This window comes from Lutjanus erythropterus, chromosome 8, assembly GCF_056507025.1.
Source record: "Lutjanus erythropterus isolate fLutEry1 chromosome 8, fLutEry1.hap2, whole genome shotgun sequence".
Lineage (NCBI taxonomy): Eukaryota > Metazoa > Chordata > Actinopteri > Lutjaniformes > Lutjanidae > Lutjanus > Lutjanus erythropterus.
The window spans coordinates 34141027-34168683 of record NC_139324.1 but is presented as its reverse complement, the minus strand read 5'-3'; the positions used below and the strand labels follow the sequence as shown (position 1 = coordinate 34168683).

At 39.4% G+C, this 27657-nt stretch overlaps 1 protein-coding gene across 1 annotated transcript in view; it reads right to left on the bottom strand.

Annotated features, from left to right (window-relative positions):
* Positions 1 to 968: 968 nt before the first annotated feature.
* edar (ectodysplasin A receptor) overlaps positions 969 to 27657 on the bottom strand; it is a 58209-nt gene continuing 31520 nt past the window's right edge. The window contains exons 4-12 of the mRNA XM_084724111.1: positions 25324 to 25505; positions 19993 to 20078; positions 13475 to 13552; positions 13197 to 13322; positions 12993 to 13067; positions 7497 to 7569; positions 3675 to 3999; positions 3497 to 3560; positions 969 to 2900 (exon numbers count right to left, since the gene is read on the bottom strand). Coding sequence (XP_084580237.1) covers positions 2515 to 2900; positions 3497 to 3560; positions 3675 to 3999; positions 7497 to 7569; positions 12993 to 13067; positions 13197 to 13322; positions 13475 to 13552; positions 19993 to 20078; positions 25324 to 25505 — 1395 coding nt within the window. The 3' untranslated portion in view covers positions 969 to 2514. The remainder of the gene's footprint in view (positions 2901 to 3496; positions 3561 to 3674; positions 4000 to 7496; positions 7570 to 12992; positions 13068 to 13196; positions 13323 to 13474; positions 13553 to 19992; positions 20079 to 25323; positions 25506 to 27657) is intronic.

The window sequence follows — 27657 nt, the reverse complement described above, 5'->3', positions numbered from 1 at the left end:
GGGATTAACACTGACCACACCACCGAAAATGCTTCAGTGTGTTTTGGGTTTTTTAATGCATCACTCATTCTTGAGAATTGGAACACCATATTTTGAGGGTGTTTCGAATTTTACTCTTCAATAATGCTGGGAAAATATATTTTAAAAGATCAATCTCTTGGCTTTTAAACCTTGTAATGGGTTAACCTCCAAATTATTTGATTTTTTTTTATTAAATGTAGATGTTTTCTGCAGTTGACAAAATGTTAAATTCTTTTATTTCACAGCACAGTCATAGTGATAAGCCATTTTGTTTGTTTTTTTAAGTTGCTAAGAGCTCTTTTTATGCTAATTAATATACACGTTTTTAAACCGGAATTCTTATTTAGCTTTGATTTAGAAGGGCTATGGAGTTGACATGTTATGGTTGTGACACATCTGATATTATTTAATGCATCTGTCAAAAAAATATTAAGTTTACCAGTGCTTGAGCAGCATTACCACCTTTTTTAAACCAGGAAGTGAGACAGGGGACCTTAGGGTAAAGATCTGACGGAGTTGATGGAAATCTGGGACGCAAGTTTGTTTTTAAAAAATGGATGTGAATTTTAAAACAGTGATGATTATAATAGCACTTTTGTACATCTATGTTGTCAGAAGGTATTGTTAGTTTTAGATTTTGAAAGCTTTTAACAGATTTTTTAATTATCTGTGAATTCTTCTGTTTTCTTGCACAGAGCAAGTTTAGAAGTTGGAAAAAAAAAGAAAACCAAAACATTTCAGAAATTACATATATTCTCTGTATATTAATCCTTAAAGAATAATTGTTCATCAGAAAATCTGAATTAGGGTGTTGGTATTGGTATAGGTTTTTGGTAGGACATGATTTGTCTCAAATCTCAAGAATGGGTGATGACTGGTTGAACTTTTCTTGAAACTCCATCTGTTTGTGATCAATGTTTCCACACTTAAAATAGAGCTCGGTTGGGTTTTAAAGTAAACAACATTGCAGAATCAACCTGGAACTGACACTTGAAAAGAGGCTTGAAGTATTTAGTTAAAATTACCAACATAATGTCTTTGTAATTCTCTAAAAATGAAAATACTGCTCTGTAATATTGACTGCAGTTGTGTGTATGCTGCCTAAAATGAGGAAAGCTGAACCGAATGAAATTTTAGCATTTCCAGCTGGGCATAATGATTGCATTTTAAGTAGAGACCTCATATCTGCCGTCGTTCTCTATGATGACAGCACAGCCAGAGCTTTGAATGTGAACCGATGCTGCGGTCAAACCAGGTCGCTTTCTTGATGTGGACACAAACATCCAGTTGCATCAGCTGCAGGATTAAACAGACGATTTTGGCCCTGATCAGAAGGTTCAGTGGGAGGACAAATGAGAGGGATCCTTATTCCTCCTACTGTTTCACTGATGGCCCTTAATGAAAGGCACTTTAAGAGAGAGCCGAATCTTCTGGTGGACCACCATGGGACCTAACTTCAGAAAAAAATATAATAATTTTTTGATCCCGTTTGAATTGTGCCACGAATTACACGTGATGTTTGCCAATTTATTTAATCATTTTACAAGTCAAGAAAATCACAGTTCGTAGTAAAACTGTTGAGGTGTAAGACTGTAGAGATACGTCATGACCTTCGGCCTAAAAGCTAAAGTTAGCCGCTGAAGCTACGATGCCTGTGTGTTTTCGTACTGGGATGTGCAATAGTCACAACAATGCATCTTACTCATTCTTTCTCTTCATAGCTGATAAAAGGACCAGGAGTCAGAGGATAAAACACTTCTGCTAAGCGGTTTCACACAAACTGAACAATAAATTACCCTGTGCAAATTTCATGTTTTCTAAAATCATCTTTTAAAATTGACAAACATCATATGAGTAATTCAAGGCACAATTCAGAGTTCATCATTCATATTTTCTTCTGAATAAGGTCCCATGGAGCACACCGGAAGGGGAGGGACTTCACCTCTCTATTGGCACTGCTGCAGTGGAGCTGCTCATTTTCTTTTTTTAAAAAAAATGCACACTTTTGTATCAAAAGGTTGAAAAACAGACTATAGAAGCTGTTACTGTCTTGCGTCCAGCGCACAGTTAATTCAGCTATTTTATGCTAAAATTCCTTAGCATTTGAGAAAGACAAAAATTTAATAAAATGGAAACAATCTGATTATGTTATCCTTGCACAGGAAAAAAATATATAGAGCGGAAACTAGAGAATATTCTTAATCTTTGGTCTCTGATTTTTGTCTTTCTCAAACTCTGTAGCTCTGTAGAAAGACAGAAAATGAAGGCCACACAAAGTATTTCAGATTACTAGCTTCTTGACAGAGAAAAAAACACTGTAGCGAAAAAAAAAAAAAAGGATTGTGCATGGGGAAGTCCACTGACATTCTTCATGTGATGGGTTAAGGTGGACACTGTATATGTGCTGTCCTCCTCAGCAGAGCAGTATCTGTCCCTACATACATGTACACTGTAAGGCAGCCAAGTCTCTGAAGTCTCTGCTCCACAACATATTTAGACACTGGCACAGCGCTGGGATGGGGATGAGCACGGGGATGAACACACCAACTGGCTGTGAAAACTGCTGATGCCCTGCCGTCCGGCAGCCGCCGCCATCTCGCTGGTGCCAAGAACGTCTGAGCAGAGCGACTCCACGGCGTCCAGCCTCTCGATCTGTACCAGGCGGGTCAGGAGGTCGGGGATGCTGTAGCCCGCCGTGCTCACTCTCTCAAAGAGCTGCAGGCCGTCGCTCATGCCACCGATCTCGTCGCGCTTCAGCCCAAAGCTCTCGGCCAGATGCCTCCACGTCTTCACCACAGCCGCCTCGCTGCTGTAGGAGGAGCTCAGCATGCGACTGGCCTTCTCCAGGCAGTCGAAGGGAAGCTCTGTGGGGCTCAGGCCTGCAGAGAGACAGGAGTGTTAGAACTATACACACATTTTCTGTTGGATGTTTTATGTGGATGGAGCTTAGGTGGCGGCACCACCACCACTTTGCTCAAAGCTGAAAGAGTATCAGATGGATTGTAATGAAATTGAGCGCAGATATTCAAAGCCGTCAGAAGATATCCTGATTATTTTAGTGATCCCTTGTTGCTGCCATCATCCAGTTTCACTGCACTGATGTTTGATTCTATGTGAAAATATGCCTCTTTAGGCATTCAGCAGAAGTTATATCCTAAACAAACGCATATACATGTACACACCTTTGCATTTTTACCTTAGTCATTGATTGAGTCTGAATTTTGTATATTTGAGGAGACATATGTCTCTGAAGGGATATAATGAAATGTTTCTGATTCAGTTCCACTTCCTGAAGCAATTTTCTTGAAAATATGGCAGTCGATATCAGTTCTCACTTTAACACAGACATAACACTTCATAAAAAGAGTTCATCCTCACCAGAAAGAAGTAAAACACCCCCACAGTATTGGCAGAAATCAATTCTTGATGACAAGCTGCGGTGAGATGAATGTTTTCATCTGTAAGAGAGACTTACCCTCTGTCACATTGCAGGCTCTGGCGTACAGATCCAAGATCTTTTTCCTTCGACTCTGTAGCATCTGTGTGGGGAAAAAATAAATAAATAACAGCTCAAAATATGTGATTTCCAGATGAAAAACAGATAATCATATTTTTTTATTTCATTAATGTCTTTAAAAGCTTCACCCTCTTACCCCTGGGGTTTTATTGTTGTTATTGATTGCGTTCACGCTGCTGATGTGGTTGGTGCTGGCGATGTGGTTGACATTGCCGATGTGGCTGGGACTCGAGATATTGTTGGCCTGGCCGGCTGCGATGGTGGGCGTCCCGTTGCAGGCCCGCTCGCCATCCAGGAGTCCCAGGGAGAGCAGGCAGAGGTCGGGCTTGTTTCCCAGGTTGACCAGGCACAAGTTGGGGTTGTTGGTCTCGGCTGATCCTTGCTTGTCAGACGCTGCCTCCTCGTCGCTGTCAATGCTGCGGCTCAACAGCTGCTCGTTCTCTGACGACGCGTCATTTTCACTGCACATGAAGGAAACACACATATTAGAACATATATACACGTGCACATAATTTTCAAAGGGCTCTACACAGCACTGTAATGGTGTTGCAGTGCTGCACATAAGAACATTAAATGTTTTCACAACCATGTTTTTGTGGGAAATGCACTTATTCGCTTTCTTGCCAGGAGGTGGATGAAAAGAATGACACCAGTGCCTCTAAAGCTCACTAATTAACGTGTTGTATCTAGTTGGTATACTCTGTACAAAATTTGAAGTGTTAGAACAACAAAATGTGATTTACTGTATGGGTCTTTCATGCTGGACTATTGCTTGGATGGTCTGACATGGACTTGTATGAGGTTTGTGGGTGCTGGTAGGTAGATTTTAATACCATTAGATGCAGCCAAACTACCTGTTTCATGCCGTTTCTATTCTTTATGCTAAGCTAAGCTAAGCAGCTGCTGGCTGTCGCTAGACTATTCAACAAAGAACCCCATTAAAAAGTATGTCCTCACACACTACTACTCTGTAGGCATATATATCCACACATATGCACTAACTCTTGTTCAAGTAATCAAAATAACTGCGGTCTACATGCACATGGTCATTAAAAAAGTCTTAAAAACGTCTTAAATTTGGTTCTTCATATTCAGTTTAGAAATATCTTAATGTGTGGAACTTCAGGAGGGGAGGCTTCAGATTTCAGTGGAGAGTGTGTGTATATTATTATTATTTTTGAACTAAACTTATCTGACTTTGATGTTATTCTATTAGGCACTGCTTCTTTGCATCTGCACTCCTTATACACTTATATTTAACTTTATATTTGATACTTAAGTTACTGTAATTTTTGGAGCATTCTGGCACAAGAATCTTGCAATTAATAAAGAGGGATTAATAAAGTTCTATCTTAAACCCTACAGTGCTTTTGTTCTATTGAGTCTTCTTTGTTGAGGTCTTAAAAAGTAGTGAATTTGGTTTCCAGATGGGTGCAGACACCCGGCAAACAGTAGTTTTGCTATTGTCCCACATAATGTAATGCTGTGAGTGCGCCCAGAATGACTCGTGTCTTTGCTAACTTCACAGGAACTTTGACACATAAAAAAGAGCGGGAGAAGAATGCTATTGTTGTTGCCATAGCTGCTGATGTTTCTAAGCTGTTCCTGTGATTGACTGAAATAGCCCTGCGTTTTACCACATGATACCATGTAATATCAGTTTATTACCCGTCCTCTTCCTCCCTACGCCTGCTCTGGATTTTCTCCCAAAAGCACCTTGTTGACAGAGATGCTCACAGAATGCCATTGTTTCGCAGTCCCACGCTCTTTTCCTGAACACACACACAAAATGGCATTGTTTCCCGGACATCTAACACCCACTCTGGCAGCTAAAGCAGTGAGTTAGCACATCCTCTGGCATGCTGCTATACCACACTGTTTACTGCTATTGATGCTGAGGGGTGTGTGTATGTGCATGTGTGTCCCATCTATTCTCTAATTCACACCCCCTCCCATATATTGGAACAGCGTATCAATCAAAGCATGTTCACTGCAGTCACAATGAGCACAATGGCTCACTGTAGGATTGTGTGCAGTGCTGTATGCTATCGTGTATTCCCACACTTCTCTCTGCACATTAGCCACTAGCGCCCATAAAGCAGCATTGTCTGCACATGGGCGATGAGATGTATGCAGAAAGACGAAGGTGAGAAAACTGTCGCTCTTTTGTTGTCTGCCAGGACGTGCTTTCACCTGGCGGTGGTTTTAGGCGAAGCCTGGAATAAATACCCCTATCTGCGCTGACAACTACTCCCTCTGTCAGTCTCTCAGTTTGCTAGGCTTCAGGGCTCATCTATGCTACCTCACACCCCCCCCAAACCCACCTCTCTGCCTGCTCCAAAGCCACATAATGGCTCTCTGCTCCATTAAAAACACCTCAACTATACTTGCTTTTTACATGCCTTGCGCACATACATATACGTACATTGATGAGGCAAAAAAGCCAGCAGCAACGATACTACTACTGCAGTAACTTGTTCTGTGGTGACTTAATTATGGGCAGATGCTGAAAAAATTACAAAAGCTTCTTTCTGTTGTGCAAAGTCTCTGTGACGCCATTCTAACACACACACACACACACACACACACACACACTCAAACATTAAGTGGTGCATATAAAATATTCTGCAGTATATTTCCCAAACATTCAGTTCTTGCACAGTTGTGAAGCTTAACACAGCGAGACACTTTAGTGGAGAATATGCACAAAATGATGCATTAAAGGGATGGTTAGGATTAATTAAAGTGGGGTTGTATGAAGCACTTATCCATAGACAGTGTATTTCCTACAGTACTGCTGTCAACGGGGTCAGCAGAAAAATGTATTTTAGCCGTATTTTCACTGCTTTACTTTGCCATCAGACAGCCTTTTCCAGTGGGAAACTGCCATTATATCAACCACACATCCCTCTCTTCAAACCAACGGGACTCCACTGGCAAAATCAGTCATTTCACCTCGCAGGACATGGGAGTTGCTGGTCTACTGCTGCCTTGATCTGTGGGCTTATCTGTGTTATTGCATGACTTTGGTGTTTTAAAAGGTGTGTTCAGGTTCACTGAAGTCACAGACAGTAACACAAACAAACTAACAGATTTAGGCAGTGGGTAGATCAGGCACTCCCCTGTTCCATGACATAAAATTACTGCTTTTGCCACTCGATTCTGGTTGAGTGAGAGAGCAATATTTGGCTTTTATAACAGCAGTGTCCTGTTGAAAACACCTGTCTCACAGCAAAGTGAAGAGTAAAATATCTGAAACAGATTGTACACTTAAACTAATATTGATTTTGTTTTTAAGTGGCTGAAATATATTTTGCTGCTCTCCTTGTCATCTGCAGTACATTGCTTACCTTCCAATTGCTGCTATTCAAAAATTTCTGTTATATTACTGCTTAAGACCCTTTTACAGTTTGAGAAAGCTGAGCGTGCAGTTTGACAATGAAAGTATGGCGGACGACAACAGCTGGTCGATGGGAACAGCAAACACGAGCGGTTTTAGTCGTGTTCTCAGTCCAGCCAGCGTGTTTAATAAGTGGGGGGCATGCTGACAGGCACAGGAAAAAATTATGGTGCAAGCTGGAGATTGTGTTAAGAAAAAAACTTAGAATACACCTTTGTAACTGTTAAAAGATCAGTCTAAATCCATTTTAGACCGCAGTGAACAATCTGCAAAAGGCCTCATGATCAAGCTAAAGAAGAAAACATTTCTTTGATTCGTTTACCCTTTTTTCCAACTCCATCATTTCCAGGCTTAGTAATTCACCTCTCACTTCACCGATTGCCTTTAAAAACATGCCCTCATGGTGATCAATAAACCTTCTTAACCTCTCTAAATCTTGATTTATTGTTCTTTGTGTTTTGTTCACTCAGCATCGCTGAGCTCACAATGTGCTTTTAGTCCGTCTGCTCTTAGTTTGTTTAACCGGGGTGTGGTGTGTGAATCAGATGCGTCCCTCACCTTTTCACCGTCTTCTGAGGAGGAGCTTTTAGTTTGTCAAACTCATCTTTCTCTGAGTAGATCACCACATTATCTAGGAGAGAAAAAGAAAGGATTGAGAGGTTTATTGATGTATTTTTCTAAAAAGTACAGCAAACAGAAACAGAAAAGTCAGTAATAACACTGTAAATGTACCAAAATCTCAGATGTCTGCAGGATTAGTGATGATTTAAAGCAAGACCATTAACATATATTAGAAATGGACAGTATAAGAGCTCCTCAAAAGTGAAGCCAAAGCGTCTTGATCGCCCCCCTGGTGACTGGATGCAGTATAGGTCATGAATTCTGCCAATGTTAATCAGCTGGATACGGGCCAAAGTAAAACATCCAAGTACACAACAAGTAGATGTTTCCCAAAGATGATTTCTGGTGATTTCTGGTAGCTTTTATTACGCTGATGTTTGTTAAAGAGTTCATTTTCCTAATCAATTTGGCTTTAATTAGTTATTTGAGGCTATGAAAATGATGATTTCGTGTCGTGATCGACAGATGAGCTCCGCACCTGATTGAGTCGGCCGGCTGCGTGTGCGTCATGATAGCAACACTCAGAAATATTTTGGCTTATCTTTTGTACAGTGTGAGGAAGCGGAGCTGCGGTGTCCATCTCTTATTTACAATCAATGAGCAAGACACTGAACAGCAGCCACTGTGGCCACAAGAGGCACTTTACAGAAGAATGGTCGATTGATTTCCCTGAGATCTTGAGGTTTTTCTTTTTCTTCTTTCAATACTTACATAATTTCACTTACATTGTGAATGTGCACTCCTCATTTTAGTTGTTAATCATCCAAAAACGGAAACAACCCATATCAAAATATCTTCCACAAAAAGGGCAACACTCTGAAAGTTTAAAGATTTATGAAGTACAGGAGCTGCATGGTGGGTTATACTAGAGTAGTGCCAAATTTAAAGATGTAAATTCAGAAAATATCTCATATCTGATTTTATGGGCTCTGATCTTTTATCTCTAAGCAAGACCGGATTAAACCTACATGTTTTAATAGATGTTGGCATGAGTTGGAGTACACACCAGAGAACAGATTCCTGAGGCTAAAAGGATGTACACCTCCAACAGAAGATCTGCAGTTGGAATGATGAATAAAATGATTACAGTGGCTATTATGTTAAATTACACTGACATCACTGATACTGATAGGGATAGACAGCGTAATGAGTGAATACCTAAGTGGAACAAATGCTTTCTGTGTGTGTGTGAGTGTGTGTCAGTGTGTGTGAGTCTGTGAGAGAGAGTGAATTTAAGCGTCTCTGTCTTTCATCTCACAGCCTTATTAACTCCGTGTCTGCATGAGTGACAGCTAGCTCCGGTAGAGCTGCAAGCAATGGGCTTCTCTCCCACACACACACACACACTCATGGTAACCAAACTTTTGAGTAACAATGCAGACATTTATTTTTTTTAATCATACAGTAACTACTTTATAACGTTTTTTTTTTTTTTAGCTATTATATAATTAAGCTAGCGACCTCATGGTACCACATAATGTGTCTGTGGCCACAGATACAGTAGGTGTGTGTGTGTCTGTGTGTGTGTTCTCATTCACACCACATGTAAGTGGTTAGTCAGTCAGTCTGGGGGTGAAATTGAACAGAGCATCATTGTCAGGAGAAATGGCGCCTAAAGCAACGTATGGCTTTAGCTTTGGAAGCTTCACATTCCACCATGATGTACTCATCACACTGCAGGTCTGTCAGCCTACACACACACACACACACACACACACACACTTGCATTTGCATACATTATGCAGCAAATCATAAATATGCACATACCAACAAGACAAACATGGAGCCAGCAGTGTATTAACATCTAGATGTGATTCAGTGAGATGATGTGGTTTGTTTGTATTAATATGACCAATCAGCATTGCTTTGGTTGTTCGAGGGCAGATTGTAACATGAACTGAGAGTTCAAGTGTCATTATTATAACTGCTGCTCCACAGACTCTTCTGCCCTGACTACAGTTCTGGAGGAAAAACTTTAGAGTGTGTGTGTGTGTGTGTGTGTGTGTGTGTGTGTGTGTGTGTGTGTGTGTGTGTGTGTGTGTGTGTGTGTGTGTGTAAAATAGTTACAAACACATCTGACATCAGACAAGGAAGTTAAATTGATATTTTCGTCAAATCATTGGTTATCATCAACAGCTGTAACTGACAGCTGTAACTAACAGACCAGTTAAATATATATTTAGACATTTAAATAATATATTCATCCCACTGAAACTTGTCTAAATTAATTATTTTAATGCAGTTGACAAAAATAATGTACCGCAAAGCTGAAATATGAGATGGATGAATATAATGAGCTTTTAGTGTAGCTGTGAAAGATACAGGATTTCGATTTTTAGGCAGAGTTAGCCTATTGATGATGCTTTCACCTCATTAATAATGACCACACCGCTCTCCCGTACATGAAAAGACAGAAGCCGCTTTTAATAATATAAAAGAATCTGTATTGATATTAGTGATTATGGCCCTGAATTACTTGGTATTGGTTTCGAAACCAAATTCTGTGGTATCGTCGACCCCTGCAGAGCACGACAGGAAAGCAAGGGTGGAAATTACAAGGGGGGGCAGGAGGGTCCAGACCCTCCCCTTCTGATTAAATGGTATGGTTGTAAATTTAACTTCTACAATTCATTATCATGGCCTCTAGTGAAAAAGAAGCTTCACTCAGTAGAAATTTCGCCATTTTTTGTCTGTAAGTCAATCAATAAATTGCGCACAACAAAGGAAGGAACAGCTGGACAAACTAATAAACCCAACAACAATCATAAAACACTTTGAGCCAAATTCTCTCTCAGCCATGTTTTATTAATCCAACAAATTGCAAAAAAGACTCCCACACACTGTCTAACTTGCAATATATCATTTATTTGTGACATTTGGGTATTAGACCTTCATCAGTTTTTGCCTGATGAAGGTCTAATACCAAAACATTGCAAATAAATTATACATTAAAAGTTGGACAGTGTCTTTTTTGCATCTTTTTGGTCTACTCACCTCTCCAACGCACCTGTCTTATCTAACAGATGTGTGAAGTGCTTCCTTTGTATTGAGTTAACCCAAAAGTAAGTAATCAACTTAAATTACTTTAATATTGTGATGAACTACATTTTCTAACAGGTAATTTGTAACTGTATCGGAATACATTTTCATACAAGTAACCCTACATAATACAGTAATATGCTCTGGAAGCACTTGTGCTAATTGTAGACAAAAAACAACGCATTTAGAAAGAAGTTAAGATATTCTACACAGTGGTTTGATCCACTTCCTGCCATCTGCACACACTAACGCCCACAGTGCGAGACGATTGGCTGTGGAGCAAACTGTGAAAGTGTGTGGTGTCTGTAAGATGCTGCTTTGCAAAAATCAACTTGAAACAAAGGATGTATCAGATATTTTTCTTCCCTTCTACCACTCAGTGGAATAAGACACGTTCACAGACTGCATTTCGTTCGCTCCATCATCTCGCAGGAGAAGCTTGTGCGACAACGCAGCCGCCATGTTGATACGGGGCAGCGGCTTCCTTTAATGCATGTTAAAATCATTATAACTCGCTAAGCTGTCAACCAATTTTCAAGCTGTTTGCTTTGCTACAAATGTCAGATGTATATTTTATCAAAATATTAAACTTCTGGCAGGCTTCTAGACTTTTACACATACAACAGGACTTTGAGCTGCACTTTTGGTGTCGCCCTGAGGAGCAGCGCTTGAGAATTTTTTCTGTTTATTGTGAAATAAAACATGCTGGATAACACTGTTGCAGATGGAAGCTCATCCGCAGCAACATACAGTGTCTGGGCTTAGCGAATAAGCCAGCTGTAGAGGTACCTGAATCACAGTTAAAGAGGATTTTGCTGCGGGATTGAGCAGCATTACATTCAGTGTTAGTCTTATCACAGCCGGGTGGTATCTGCTCAGGCCTTTACTGCTTGTAAGGGAGTCACTGTGACGATTGTAGAGTCATTTTATAGTCGTTACTGCTAAGGATGGAAAATAACACAAATTATAGTTTGTGTTGTTACTATAATTACATAGCTTTTTGAGTCTTTGAGTGTATTTTTAAGTAGTTTAAACAGCATCTGTTATTGAGTATTTTTTCTGGGCTCTCATTTAGGAATGTTGCAATGTGCGAGTGAAGTTTTATGAAAACATGGGAATGATCAGTTGGTGACTGTTGGTCTGTTTATTTTTACAGATATGAAAACAATGAGCGTATTAGAGGAGGAAAAAACGGATGGTCTTTACTGCACATAAACAGTCTTAATTATTTTATGTTTACACTTTACTTTGTTTTTGTTTGTTTTCCTATTTCAGTTTATCTTCTTGTACTTTTTGAATTACGGGAGAAATATCTTACAGAAGCACTCCCTAATATTTGAATAAATAAATAAAGCTGAAGCCGTTCCAAATTTACCAATACCAGATACCAAAAATGTTTGTGCTAATAAGTGTTAAAAATCTATTTTACAGAAATACTATGATAAAATGACAATAAAATAATTTTCTTGTTTTTGTTCAACCTCCTTATAACTTTCTCGTCATAAATCTTACCGTATTTTTATTTACAGGTAAAAATAAAGCTCGGTTCTCATGTCTCATAGGTTTTCACAGCCACGTGAGATGGATCAGCGAAATATGTCTGGGCTGATTATTTGCACAAATGTCATACAAAAGTACTGAAATCTTTTGGAAATGATGCAGCCACTGTTTTACACACACATATATAAAATCTATTATCAGTGTTTGTTTTTTACATAAATTGAGACAAAATGAGTAGCTTGTCAGTATCAATTCATCAATAATGGAAAATTAATCCCTTTTCTGTTCCCTTTTTTGTTTGTTTGTTTTTGTTTCCTTTTGATTCTTTTATATTTTTGCTTAATTTTTAATGTTTTCTCTGTTCTGTATTTATCTTTCTTTATAGTCAGTGATAACATTTATACAAAAAAGACTTGAGACTCATGCTGAAAAAGGCCTGTGTTATAAGACAGAATGATGGATTTGTCATATTTTTTTTTTTTTTTAAGAGAGAGAAACATGAACATGTTTGATGAAGTACTGACTCAAAGGCCTGCACCCGTGCATGTGGCCAAAAATGTGGATAAAGTTAGAATCAGGATATAAATAACAAGATAACTTATGTTTCATGTAAACATCATATCCGTAATATAATCAAAACCAGGATAAGGCTCCTACCCGGGATATTCGTGTGTCTGTAAACAAACCCTTTGTTTTTACTGTAGGGACCCCCAATTATGAGGCCAGAATACGGACTGGAGTTAAGTCCGTTTGTGTGAGACACCAAACAGGAAGTCATTAAAAGGCTTGAATGTTGTGTGAGAACATTAATTTTCAGTGTGTGTGTGTGTGTGTGTGTGTGTGTGTGTGTGTGTGTGTGTGTGTGTGTGTGTGTGTGTGTGTGTGATGTCTCACCAGGGACATCTTTCTTGTCTTCCTGTTTGTTGGTCTGCGCTTCCACTGCCTTCACAACTTGTCCAGAACAACATGCTGCAACAACACACACACACGAGCAATATCGTAAAACATAAATGCAAAGTTTTAATATGAGACTGTGTGTGTGTGTGTGTGTGTGTGTGTGTGTGTGTGTGTGTGTGTGTGTGTGTGTGTGTGTCTTACCCTGGCCGCTCGGTTTGGCCTTCAGGATGTAAAACATGATGATGAGGACGATGGCAATGGCCATGATGAATATGGTTGACATGGCAATAATGAGGGCTGTTGCTAGGTGACCTTGTCCGGTGGAATCTGAAACATGGAGGCAATGATGTAAAGTTGTATTAATGATGTGTGTGTGGAAAAAAGAACAAGGAAAACACATAAAGAACAGATGGTAACAGGAGCTGGATGAAGTGTGTCTGTATATTTCTGTCATCTGTGTGTAGGTACAGAATATTTACCTTTATGTAGATGAGGGAACACAGTCGTGCTGCCAGGGTCAATTAGAGGTTTTTCTTTTGGCCCACCGGTTGACATACCTGTTAAAAACACACACAAGCACGTACTTTTAATCCCAGTTCATTAAATGTGGTTGTCTCAGTGAAAATATTTCTTCTTCTAATACGTGCAGCTCATTTATCCATTGCAAGCAAAACTCTGGCAGCCATCACAAAGATAACACACACATTCATACCTGTGGTGAAAACAAAAGATTCCAGTTTACTTAATGTGCTTTTCTTTGGGATGAACAGGCACATTTCCATTAACTGTGCCAATTTTGATTAAAGGAATAGCTTTGTTCAGACATTTTGGGAAATAGTCTTGCCTAGAGTTAGATGAGAAAATCAACACCGCTTTTGTGTCTTTGAAGACAGGAACTTGCACACTTAAACGTGTTTTTTGAGCAGTAAACTAAATTACATAACTGCACTGTGATGAAACACCTTAATGGTGTTCAAGTCGACACTTAACAAATTTATAAAAACTGGGAATTCATAGGTTGAAAATGGCTCAAAACACCACCCACTGTTTTAACAGATTGAGACATATCATTCACAGGAGTTTACGCCATTTTTTTCTAACCTGCTGTTTCATATTTTCACATATTAGTGCTTTTAACGGCTGTAGAAGCAGACTCAGGCAGGAATCATGTTCACGGACAAAGTAATTTTAAAGTTTTATTCACATTATGTTCACCGATTTCCTTCCTTATTCTTTCGCGTCCTCACAGATTTCTCTGCATTTATACATATTCATTTAGGATAATGCAAATACACAACTCAACAAAATGTACAACATTTTTAGACAATTTAATGTGGAAATGTATATATTGTAGCTTTAAGGTAAATATAAATGAATTACAGCCAACAGCCAAGATATGAAATGTAAATTACTCATTTAAATCCCTGCAAGACGGTAAATAAGCACAGTCTCCAAAATGTTGAACTATTTCTTTAAAGTCGGATGTATGTTGCAACACTTCCTTCCAGCAATTACACAATTTTACAGGAAAGATCGCAAGAAATACTGTCTGTCTTGAACACTATAGTTGAACACTATATTTTGTGTATTTTATTGACAGTGTTGCATCACATCATTTTGCAGACAGTAAAATTTCACAAAAGCAAATTATCTGCACTAACAGCAGTCCGTCCTAAACTCTATCTTCTCTCGCCACAGTAAACAAGCTGTTTTAGTGGAGAGCGTGGATAAACGGGGGCAGCTCTCTATCCAAATTTCTTTCTTCCCCTCTGTTCACTTCTTTCCATTGCAATCACCCTCCTCCTCCTCCTCCTCCTCCTTCCCCTCTGTCTCTCTCTCTAGATTATTCATCAACTGTTTTTCCTCTCTCCTAATGGAGCTGTAAACTCCTGGCAGCTCATAAATCAGCTCTTTTAATCAGTCTTTTATTTCGCCAACTTGATATACTGTAGAGCTCTTTGGCATGTGCCCTGCCGCTTCCCGTGGTCTCAGAGCCTCATGTCATCACACACACACACACACACACACATCAGTGCCCTGTGGCTGCAGACATTAACTCGGGGTATGTGTTTACACTCTCTGGATAAGGATATGAGCCTGAACTGGAATTCTGTTTAGCGTCTTGCGGTTTCATCTCTTAATCATGTCTCACAGGCTGAACACACGTTGCAAAAAGATAATTCTGCAGGGCATTCTGGGTACTCAGGTCCAAACAAACTGAGGGGCGCACAATTACAGAGCAGGAGACAAATAAAAAAAAAATCAAAGCATTTTTTGTTTGAGGTAAGAATTGTGTTACCTCTGAGAGCGAGGATGAAGAAACAGTTCATTTCTGTGCTACTGTGATATCAAGCCACGTGTGTCTGCTGTCTCCATAGGTACGCAGAGGACAAATAAGACTCCAAATCTGTCTTACAGTTGGTGCAGTTTATGATCCTTCTTGGTAATGAAATTGCCACATTTTCAAGTGTTTAGGTGCATTAGTGCCTGCTGGGAAAATGGCAGGAAAAGTCACTAAAACCCAAAAGGCGACAGTGGAAACGGAGCCTCATGTCTGCCAAAGAGTAGCACCAGCACAAGCACTAACACGCTAATCATCTTTCTCTCTCATACCCACTGAAGTTTTAATTATCACACACACAGAGAGAGCTAGGCAGGAGCCGGGGTAATTTGCAGATTACATGGCGAGTGTCAGCCTGCCTTCACCCTGAGCAAGAAGAACTCCCAGCTTTCAGCTCAGCTTTTTTATTTACTGTTGGGGGGGGGGGGGGGGTTATTTATAAGCTCTCATCTAACGAGGGGTTAATTAAAATGTACCACAGCCTGACTTAACAAATAGGGTAAAACAGAGAATGCTCCGTGCTGTGATTTTTATCTTTTATCCAGACTAATTAAACTAAGTTCAGAACTCATGCTGCATTAACAGCTTCTTTTGATGAATGTTAGGTTGTAATAGAACTTTTCTTTCATGCCAGCCGTACTGATATGAAATAGTTCAGTAAACATAGGTGTAACCAATGATACTAAGGCCCTGTTCCATTTAGTGTGGCACAGGAGCAGCACCCTGACTCTGTTTAACCTGAATGGAATAGAATCATAATTGCTGTTGACACATATGTTTATCCTGCTTTGAAAAAGGTCTATAAGAAAGGTTCATTAGAAATGGGATAAATATTGGTATCTGGAAAAATACTGACAGAAGTTATTTACTGGATATCTGAGTCTTGTCACCAGTCCGTGTTCTGGATCTAAATTCAGCAACCCCCTTTTCTCTTTGTACCTACTATACTACGCAGATTGAGAGATGAATAGAGCCTCTCACGTCTATTCCACAGTAATATTTATTACAAATGAAACACGTTCCAGATTCTAACTTCAAAATACAGCTGGGGTGAAGAAATGTGCAACTCACTCATAGTGCAGTAAACCAGCAGAAAAAAGACAACCGCCAACATAAACCGCCCCGGTCTGAAGAAACAAATTACAACCACTAACAAAAACTAACATTAAATGGCAAAGTTAAACTCACACCACTGCAAAATGGTTCGTGAGAAATGAGGCCCATCTTCCAGCACTATCCCCAGCACGTGAATATCACAAGCCACAATCCTACAGTGATTCAATAATAATAAATATCCAAAATAGATAATAAGAGAAATGGATTGGTGCATCACTAACTCTCATATTCCTCATTGTCTGTTTTTCATCTCCCTCACTGACTAGTATTACACTTAGGTCTACTTCAAGCACATTCTCTGGCAATTCTTGTAATAAATCCTATGAGAAATGTTTGTGCTTTCAGTCACATTTGAAACAAATACAATTGTGTGGCAAACAGCCACTAACAGCCAAAAGGTACCTTAATAAATGGTCGAAATCTTAAAGTTAGTAGTTTTTGGGAAACACGCTCATTTGTGGATTGACACAACTTTCATGTCCGTATGCTAAATGTGAAGCTGGGTTGTCAGGTGTCCCCGGCTAAAAGACGAGTAGAACTATTTCATTTTTTTTTTTTAAAGTTGGAGGTGCCGTTTGTAATTTATAATGATCCTTGTTTGAGTATTGAGCATGAGGACTTATTTTCAGACCTAACAATAAAAAAGTGCTGGAGGAGTGGGAGTCCTTGATATTAAAAAAGTGTTGGGAACCCTTGTACTGGTTAACATATACTGTATGTTATATTATGATAATAATAATTTAACCATCTGTCAACACAAAATAATTGCAATTCCCAGTTAGGCTCAATAAATCTGAATAAAAGATTAAATTACTCGCCACATTGGTAATTTCTTTGTTGTGTTACATCACTCTGTCTCTCTTAAGTGAACTTATTCACAGCTTCATTCAATCACTCATTTCCACGCCTGGGAGAAACAATTAGGACGATGTTGAAAAGGAAGTGTTTATTCATACACACACACACACACACACACACACACATATATATCCCTGATCCCACTTCACGCCCTCTCCTCTGCAGGCCTGGGCTGCCTTTTGGCGTTTTCAACTTTCAAAACACACTCATTAAATATGACACAATGACAATAACATTCATTTCCGGGCTCTTCAGTTACACTCAAAGGGGGTTTTGAGCAATTATGGGCCCATAAATATCATTCCCATAGCAGGATGCATCAGCAAGATTTAACAACACTGTACAGAACCCGTTGACATCGTCTTGTTTTTGGATCAATGGGATCCATTTGTCACATGTGGTCAAACCCACAGAGGGCACAGCAGGATGGTGAAAATATTCGGCTCCAGCTCTGCAATAAATACTCATCTCACTGTCAGTTTGCTTTTCCTTTTTCTGACTTGTTTTAAACTAACCACTGCCACAGAAAATTATTTAACGTGAAATTACATTGGAAGTCTATTAATCTCAAAGCTACTAAAAGATTATTTTCAATTACTCTGACCATGAAGACAGTTATCTATAGTATCTAATTATATTCAAATGGATGAAGTATAATCCTCTTCTCATTTCCATGGTGTTTTCAACTATATCTGATGTTTTTTAATCTATAAAAGAGGACACCGGATGACATTTAATTAGATTTTGGACATTTATTTTTCTCTCTTCTCCAGTCGCTTCAAAAAAAGCAAGTCTCAACTGAATTATGTGATTGAAAAATGCATATGCATTCACATCGTTCAATCACTCAATGCCTTTTCAAAGAGAACATAACAAAGAAGGAACGGTAGTGCAAATACCTGGAAAGCAGACGGCAAGAGGCTAACAGAAACAAATCAAGCTTCGCTGTGCATGATGAATAGTTAGAGAAAGGAGGAGAGAATCACTTTTAAAACTGATTCATGTAAACTCAACGTTATTAAAGGAGCAACATGTATAAACTCTGTGTGGAAAAATGAGCATTACAGTCCAGCGAGTTGGATCCACAGACTGTATATTAAATAGGTTGAAATCCTTTTATATACGATCTGTGGTTGAAGCGAGTTGTTTCTCCTACCCCCTCCATGCCAGACTCAAGGAAGCTCAGGCAGGCTGCAGGAACACTGCAGGAGTGCAGGACGAGCGCAACATTGTAAACTGACAATAGCAAGTGAGGATCAGTCCTCCACTGTAAGTTCGTCTGTTTCACTGCCCGCATTAACATCTTGCTAAATTTAACCATTATAAACATGTACTCCTTCTACAAGATTATTAATGATTTCTTATGATTTACAGACACTTAATCGTTCTGCAATCAATTTTTTTTTAAAAAGTTAACATTAGCAAGACAACCCAAAAGAGACAATGTGGAGATTATTAATATTTAAAATCCAAATGTATAGAAAAGCAAAATACTGTATAATTAAACATCAGTATTTTTATGAAGTAATTTCAGTATTCTGACAAATCACAATGGCTGGGTCGAGATCTTTTGCTTTCTGCAGCTTCATGAGGTAATGTGCAGGACTGCAATTCTTTGATTAATCATTATTAATTAATAGGATGAAAACTTTTTTCCCTCATTTCTTGCTCTTTTTTCATTTTCATTTTAAGTTCCCTTATTAAAAATGGCTCTTCCAGAGAAAACAATCTCAGATGAGGTGCAATTACTGATATTTCTAGACTAGTGATGGATTATTTATTATTAAACTTTAATCAGTTAAATTCTTAACAGCTATTAATCTATGATTTTTTTTTTATTAACATCCCTTGCGCAGCACGAACTTGCTAACATAATGTATAATGTGGTTGCAATATGCCAAAATGCACCACTGTCAAATGCAAATATAAAATCTCCAAAATATCCAGACCTTAGTTTTTGCATGACTGCCATCTGCTGGGTTTTCGAAATCTATCTAGAAACTGAAAACAAAGTACCTCAGTTTATAGAGGATCTATAAACTGAGGTACTTTGTCTAAGTGAGAAAATCACTCAGACCAGCAGCTGTCACTTCAAACTTTAACTCTCTGTGTTGCAAGTGTGAAGAAACGTTTATGAAATGCTGAGGCTGATGGTGAATGGGAAACGGAAAAACTGAGACAACCTCTGGTAAATATTATTGTCCGGAGATGTGGTCGCAGCAACAGTTGGCGCCATGCATGCACACTTAGACACTCACACACATGCATGTAGACAGTGTCAGGTATGCGGGGTAATCAGTGAGGCAGTGAGGTTATGGATAAGCTGCCAAACACGCCTCTGGAGCCAGAGAGGCAGAGATGATTTATCCATCAGCGAGGCCCCGCTGACAGGAGAGGACAGTGACCAGAGGGTCTGGGAGAATTCAGCACAACCTCCGACCTTCAAATGTTCCCTTAAACTAAGTCCAGGCGTTCAACATCTGTTTTTGCACAGCCTGTCCGCTTTTATTTCCTGTCATTTACATAGGAAACTTTAATGTTTGGTAGCTTTTAATCCAGCAGAAACCAGGTCAGTTGAAGAAGAAAAAGGGGGAATTCAAATGTAAAAAAGGGTGTTTGGGAAGAAATTCTGCAAGGAAGGAAGAGGAAGGGGAAATGAACGTGTGAAGAGGTTGTTCTTACATTCTTTGGTGTTACGCGGTGCATTCTGGCAGGAGTGGCAAACCATCCCGTAGAGGTTCCTGGGTCTGTTTTCCAGCATATAATATCTGAAAGACATAAAATACATGCAAATAAACCAGCAGCTTGTTAGACTATGTACTGAGGCTACAGTAGATCTGAAAACAACATATAGAAAGTAGAAATCTGCTGTAAAAGAAAATGTTCAAAAGGGGCAGTTTGTCCACTTACCTGTAGTGATATTCATCCATCTAGATAGTTTTGGTGTGAGCAGCAGAATTAAGCAGATATCAGCCGTAGAGACGTCTGCCTTTGCTTGAATATAATGGAACTAGATGGCACTCGGCTTGTGGTGCTCAAAGCATCAAAAACTGCTTCTGAAAAACTCCACCAATCACCAACTGTATCACCGTGCAATCCCTAACTAACACAAATTGTGCGAGTGTCGTTACCAGCAAGGTATTTTAAACCTCACTGCCACGTTGTCCCGTTTTCACCACTTTTTGGAGATACTGTGACAACGTCACAAGTCTGGAATGTGGCACGCAATGTCCCTAAGCATCTTTGCCCGAACGTTACTGCAAAGCAATATTTTAAGTGTAATATTGTAGTAACATTGCTGTTGTATAAAATTGTGTATAAAATGTAACGTCACAATCACAACACTGCAGCAGCATGTTGTGTTTGTAGTGGATGGAAGTGTGCATCTATTCCTGGACGAGAGGCTTGTGTTTGTGAGAGTGCGGGATGTAAATGTTAATGGCGTCCTCCTCTGAGGGATGAGCTGTAACCTCTCATCTATGAGTTGATTGATGCTTCTTTCTGTGCTGTGGAATATCTTAAGTAAGCGGGTCTTTTAAATGTAGTTTTTGACGAGCTGAGTGTCATCCAGTTCCATTATATTTGAGAGACGGCTGATATCTCCAAAACTCTGCAATTCACACCAATACTATCTCGATGGATAAACAGCACTACATGCCAGAGGGTTTGGGGGGGAACTGTCCCTTTAAACACTTGCAAGTAATTAGCAAGCATGGCAGGTGCGTATATGGTATGTGGCCTCTCTACCTTTTAGACGCGGGGAAGCAACTGAGGTGAAAAGTTTGACTATAAGTGAAGAAATGTGCATAATTGATGCCCTGAAGGCACCAAGCGTGGCTTGGTACATGTTATCGCCCTGAGTCATGAAGCGTCTTAGAGGAAAGGAACGGAGTCTGTGAATGCCTCGGAGTTACAATAAATCATTCAGGCTTGAGAACATGAGCGGTATAAGTATATAATCTGTGCAGGTGATTAACTGATTTCTTTCATATACGTGGATTTGGTCAGAGCAGCTCATGGACACTCCAGCATCGTGAGAACACAAGAATACGTTTAGGGGTTTTGGTGGATAGACAGCTGAGGGAACGTCAGACCTGTCTGCCGCTGATTAATTTAGGATTTCTGCCCTGAGACATTAGTCACTGTGTTTTAACTACAAATGCACAAATTACAAATGTTAATCAGCTCATGAAGACGAGCAAACATCATCTGACTCATTCATGACAAATTTCATGTTCCACACAGATCATTTTTCTATATTCTAAATTGTTTTTTATGTATAATACAATTATATACAGAAAATCTGTTTAAATTTGCAGATGTCTTGCACACCTTAGTTAAAGTTATATATATTGAACCCTAACAAAAATTTTGAAGTGGGATAAACACACAAATCTCTCTATATATCAATTAGTTAATTCTACTACAAGGAACTTTCATATTGTGTTGATTTTGGAGGCCAAAAGGACAAAAGCGGTATTTTTTCCACCGCCATAACCACAATGTATAATGTCAAAAATAAAATTATCTAAATAAAAATGTCCTCTTTCTTCCCAGTAACTGGCTAACATACAGCTCACTGCAACTTTGTGTGGGAAAATGTGGACAAAGGATCATTTCAGCTGATTTCACAGGTCCCAAAGCAACATCTTTTAACCATCAATCATCAAAAACTGGTTTTATTTACATAGACGAGTCTAGCACATAGCATATGTAAGTACAGGAAAGGAAAAAGGCTAAACTGTTTGGAGCACAGAGCAAAAAGAGGTGGAACTCAGGAAGGGTCAATTAAATGATAAAATAATGAATACAGAAAACAATCAACAGAGTATTTGATTATGAAAATTACTTTACTGTAATAATTAAAAACTACTGTGAGATTAGAGAACATACTAAATTGAAATACTCTCATCTACACTACAGACACATTTTTTGGGGGTCAAATGAGTAAATGTCTATTTATGAGGCGTAAGAAATCATTAATAATCTTCTACAATCAGCTAAATTGAGCAAAGTGTTAATGGAGTCTGGCAGGCAGTGAGACAGGCAGCCACTCAAACTCCCGACTGTGTATTTTCAGAGCAGTTGTCTGGTGTTTTCAGGATAACGGGCTTAACTTTACATTTACAGACAACCGACAGTTATAAACAGCTGATCAATTTACAGTGGAGGACTTGTCGTTGCTTGTTTGTTGTCAAATTACAATGTTGTGCTCATTTTGCGCTTCTGCAGTGTCCCTGCAGCCTGCCAGAGCTTCCTTGAGTCTGGAGAGGAGGTGCATGGGGAGACAACTCGTTTCAATTAAAGACTGCATGTTAAATAGGATTTCAACCGACTTAATTAACAGTCTATGGGTCCAACTCGCTATTTGAGCTGCAGTTCTCATTTTTGGATATGAAATTGTCACATATTCCTCCTTAAAAGGTTATTAGGCTGATGGAACCTTTGCCCAGTGATGCCAAGAATAAACCGTCTACCCCACCTTTATGTCCACATGAACTCATTATTTAATAATGGGTTATAAACATTAATTATTTTAAAGTGCTACTGAAGTTGCTGAAAGGGAAATCAGTGGATAAACATGTCTGTCACCACAGACTCCCTCTCTCTCTTCTCATATTCCTCCAGGTCTTTTCCTCTGCTGAATTATTGAACTTTATTACAACTGTTCAGGCCTGTTCTGCTTTGCATCCAACATGTGTGGACTCTGCTAACTGCAGCGCACAAAGACCCGTACATATGGTACGGCATCTACAGAACAGACACACACTCGCTCCCGCAACAGTCGCACTAATCAAAAGCAAAAACATCCTGCGAAAGGAGGCCGAGAGCCAAGAAAAGTAGAAGGCGGAAGGACGGCATCCAGATTGATGACAAGAGGAGGAGATTTCAACATTGAAGTCTTATCTGTAGGAGTGTGAGGATTATCCAAAAACCCCACAACATGAATCTCTCATATTTATGCCAATTCCTTCGGGACTTACTTAATTACATACTGCCCACATTCAATCATAAATATCGGATGAAATACGATTCATAAAAATAATCAAGAATTCCCTCATTTATGTTTGAAGTATCTGTTGCACAGCAGAAAATCCAGAATGGCCATTTAACTTGCTCAATGCTGTAATAAAGAAACAATTTGTTATTCAGTCAGAGGCAAGAGGACGGGGAGTGATGGACGATGGGAAGGATGGGCGATGAAGACGAGGAGAGGAAGGTCTGGTAACGTTTAAATGGCCCTTATTGACTTAATATTGTTCAGTGACGGGGGGTTGCATCCACAGCTGGTATGTGCAAACGGAGAACTTTAGTGTGTGCGTTTACAAAGAGAGGCAGTGTTTTAAAATGAAGACAACAGGGTGGTCCCTTCATGTCAAGCTATGTTAAAGAAAATGTGTGTGTACTGTACATGTGCCGAGATTTAAGTGGTCACACTGTGCATTGTGTATGAAGTACTGACTAAACTCATCATTTCAAAGCAACTGACTTCACTAAGTTTTGAATCAAAGTTTTGAAATAGTTTTTTTAAGTTTCACAACCTATAATCTTTTGTTGAAATTATTTACTTTTCTTCTTTTTTCAAAATATTAAGCTTTTTAGAAACAAAAGTATTTCAAAAATTGTTGAGTAAATTCCCTAAAGTGAAAAGAATAACAGTTAATAATTTAATATTTTCAGTTGTTACCTTTTAATTTTCAAGCACCTAAGTAATGAAAAACTGGGTTCAAATCTCACTGAGCAATTTTTGAAATACAGAACTTTTTAAATTAAAAAAAAACTTCCCACTTTTTATTTTAAATAAATTATGACAATCTTTTACAGTCTCTTATGAAACAAACATGAATTTATTGTCCAGGCTGCTTTAAAATTGAAGTTAACTGAATTGGAAAAAAAATCTGATAATTTTTTAATGATACAAAATAAATAATTTCTTCTTGTCAAGTTAACTACATATTAATTCAGTTCTGCTTGAGTTAACATGTTTGCAAGTGTTTTCATTATAAAACAAGCAGCCATGACTCGTCTTCAAGCGTATTAAAGATGCAAACAGAAAGTTTCAATCATATATGTTTTCTTTAAACTATAAAACAAAAGGCTCTCAGGAAAGTTTTAACTCTGAACAATGCATGCTGGGAAGTTTGCTAATATGCTGATCATATTTCCTTACATATTTAATTTAATGTGTTGATTGAACTCTGTACGCTACATTCATTCAACTCATCATTTTAAGTCAACCCATGTTCTGAAAATAATTTAAAGAAATTTTAAATTTATATTTTCTGGAAGATTTGCAGTCTCTCTCTGCATGCTCAGAAATCAGCACTTCAAACACTTTTTCGGTCTTACATAATTTGCCGTTTGCAAGCGTCCTCTAACAGTTTTAAGAGTGTTCTCTTGGGGTAGTTACCAGGAGATTCTGAATCAAGACGGGTGCCATAACTTTTCCAAAAATGTCCTCATGGTGTACCGTGGTGCTGGTCTGCATGTCAGAACACATCTCGCTGAACTGTGTAATCAGGACACTTGGTGTGGTTATTTTGTGTAATGCTAAACACCTCTGTAGAAATCATCAATGAGTTTAGTTTCATGTAACTAAAACTAACGTCAGGGCGCCTGTAAATATTAGCTCCACAGAGCACCTTTTTTTTATGAATGGGTCCCTGTTTTGTTTGTTCTCGTGCACGAACCAGAGGACGTTCATGCGCGCAGTGACTCAATATGCATTCCTGCCAATTCCAGTGATCCACCGGTCTCAGTAACATGCCAAGAAATGCAGCAGTGCACCAAGGAAGAACAGGACAGAGGAAGACTAACAGCAAGTAAACATGGATGGAAACAATGCATGTTTAAAATGCTTAAAAAACTGGGTTTGCTTCAGTGGCAGCTCTTTGCGTGTCCACTTTAATATTTTAGGGATGTTCAGTATTATGTAGTAAATGAGTGCTGCCTTTTTGTTTTTAAGGTGTATTAAAGGAAGTGGATTATGAATCTTGTGTTTGTGTCGTTTACCCTGGTAAACACGGTCCACACTCAGCGTCGCTGTCTGGAGTTCCCGCCACGCGAACGGTGGCTTTGTATAAGGCGTCACAGTCTTTATGTCGTCTGCAGATCTCGTACTTCCCTTTGGAATATTTGCCCTGTGGGCACGGCACACAGGCAAAGTCGTCATCCTTCACACCGTAGCCACAACTCTGCAAAACACAAACATATGCACATACATTTTGGTTAATATTTGTCTCCTATGCTGTTTTTACACCAAAATTATGTATGTGATTTTTTTTATACACGGATAAACCCACTAAACTGATTGATCCTTTTTGCGTTGCCAGTAGACGTGTTTGCCTTTTTGTTTTTCTTCTGCTGTGCTGATGAAAACCCAACACTTCCCGGTTTTGTTGCTTCATAATAGAAGTTTTTGATTAGCTAAATAATGGGGGAATTTTACTCAACTAAAGACAAGTGATCATCAGTTAAATACACACCTTCAAGCAGGTGCAAACTCTGCTGTGCTGTCAAACCAAGCAGAAAAAGAGGCACCAAGCCTTTATCTCCTCTGCTAAAAAGGAGTGAAGATAGCGTGTCCACCCGGGTGTCATGTTTGCATTACTGCCGATAAATACCCGTGTATAATGCAGAGTCATTTTACCCGGGACTGAATGCCGATTGTACCCTTTCCCATGAAGGCAAAAGCCAGATGTTAGTGGGTGTCAGTGTTTTTTTTTTGTCCTGCGTAAAAAGGGGATCTACAGTAGATTTGATATAGTGTAATTCTGCCAGTGATATACACTACTCTGTGGACACATTAAAAAAAACACACACATCTGTTTCTGTCCATGTCCTCAGCAAATCTGGCATTACTGTTCTGAGCTGACAAGAAAGAAATCTGATTGGTCACAGAGGTCCCTGTATGTGTATGTGTGTGTGTGTGTGTGTGTGTGTGTGTGTGTGTGTGTGTGTGTGTGTGTGTGCGCTTTGCATATCTGGTAGCGTTTAAGATGACCAACTCATCCTTCTATCTTCTACCGTCGCTCTCCTTCTCTCTCTGTATATTAATTCCTCACAGTGGGGAGGCTGAACAAAAGGCCACACACACACACTTACAAAAACACACTTTCTCTCCCTTTTCCACCCTCTCTTTCATCTTTCATTTCCCTCTTACTTTCATCTGTATATTAAAGGAAGCCATTGCCTCCCAGCTTTAGGCCACAGTAGAGCGACTCCTCGAGAAATCTGATATTTCTCCCCTTCTGTTTGACGTCCGTGAGTCTCAGTGCGATTGTTTGATATAAAACCGCGCTGAGCTATCGGCAACATCTTGTCACGTCGGGTTAAAGCTCGCTTTGGATCTTTTGTACACAGGATCACCGCGGCTCTGCTTCTGTTCACATGCACAAAGCTGCTCCAATTGAAAGCTTCTTTCTTTTCAAAGCAAATTTGTCGCCTCTTTGAGTCTTGCATCTTATAAATCTCAGGGGAAGGGGGGGTGGAGAAAAACTAGAATTCACAACAAACAGTTTTCTGGCACTGTTGCTTTTATTTTGAAAGTTGATTGGGAAAGGAAAGACTGTAAACGCAAGGAGGCGGTGATGACATGCAACAGAGGTCCCAAGCGGAATCAAACCGGGGAGGTTGCAGTGCATGTTATACATGTGAGACCACCAGGCCACAAGGCCCCTCCCAGGGAGGACATCCTCAACGCTGAGCAGCTTTCACACATAATGCAAGCTGCCGAACAACTTAAATACCCAGTTTTTAAAGTCCACATGAAACAGAAATCAGTTCTGTTTTGTTCTGCACATTGACATGTGTAAAAACAAGCAGCTGGGAGGGACTCGTCCTTTGACCAGGCTGACTCTCCCGGACTGGGAGCTCCTTGTGAAGATGGCAAGACTGCCTCCTCTGAGACTGGCAGAGGTTTGATGACAGGGAATACAGTACCAAGGTGGTTTGCTTGTCAGGTTTGGCTCCTGGCACCAAAGCATATTCACCAACCCTCCCGATTTTCCTAAGAAACTCTGCCAATTTACTCCTGGGGTTATTTTTCTCCCATATTTTATTTAAGTTTTTTTCTGTTTATACATATGTTAAATATTATTTTCTTATTTTCATTCTTTAGAAATCACCAGAATTCAGGAAGTACATAAAATAGGGGTGTATTGTGGATCCCCAAACCTCCTGCTTTGGTTCAAAATCCATCTTAAACTGAGCTGTACAGCTCACCAGGCTAACGGCAAAAGCATCAGGAAACCTGGTAGATGACCTTGGTAGTGTATTCCCTCTGAGTCTCAGAGGTTCAGTCTGGTCCAGGTCCAGTCGTGTTCACTAGGAGGCTGCTGAGCCCCG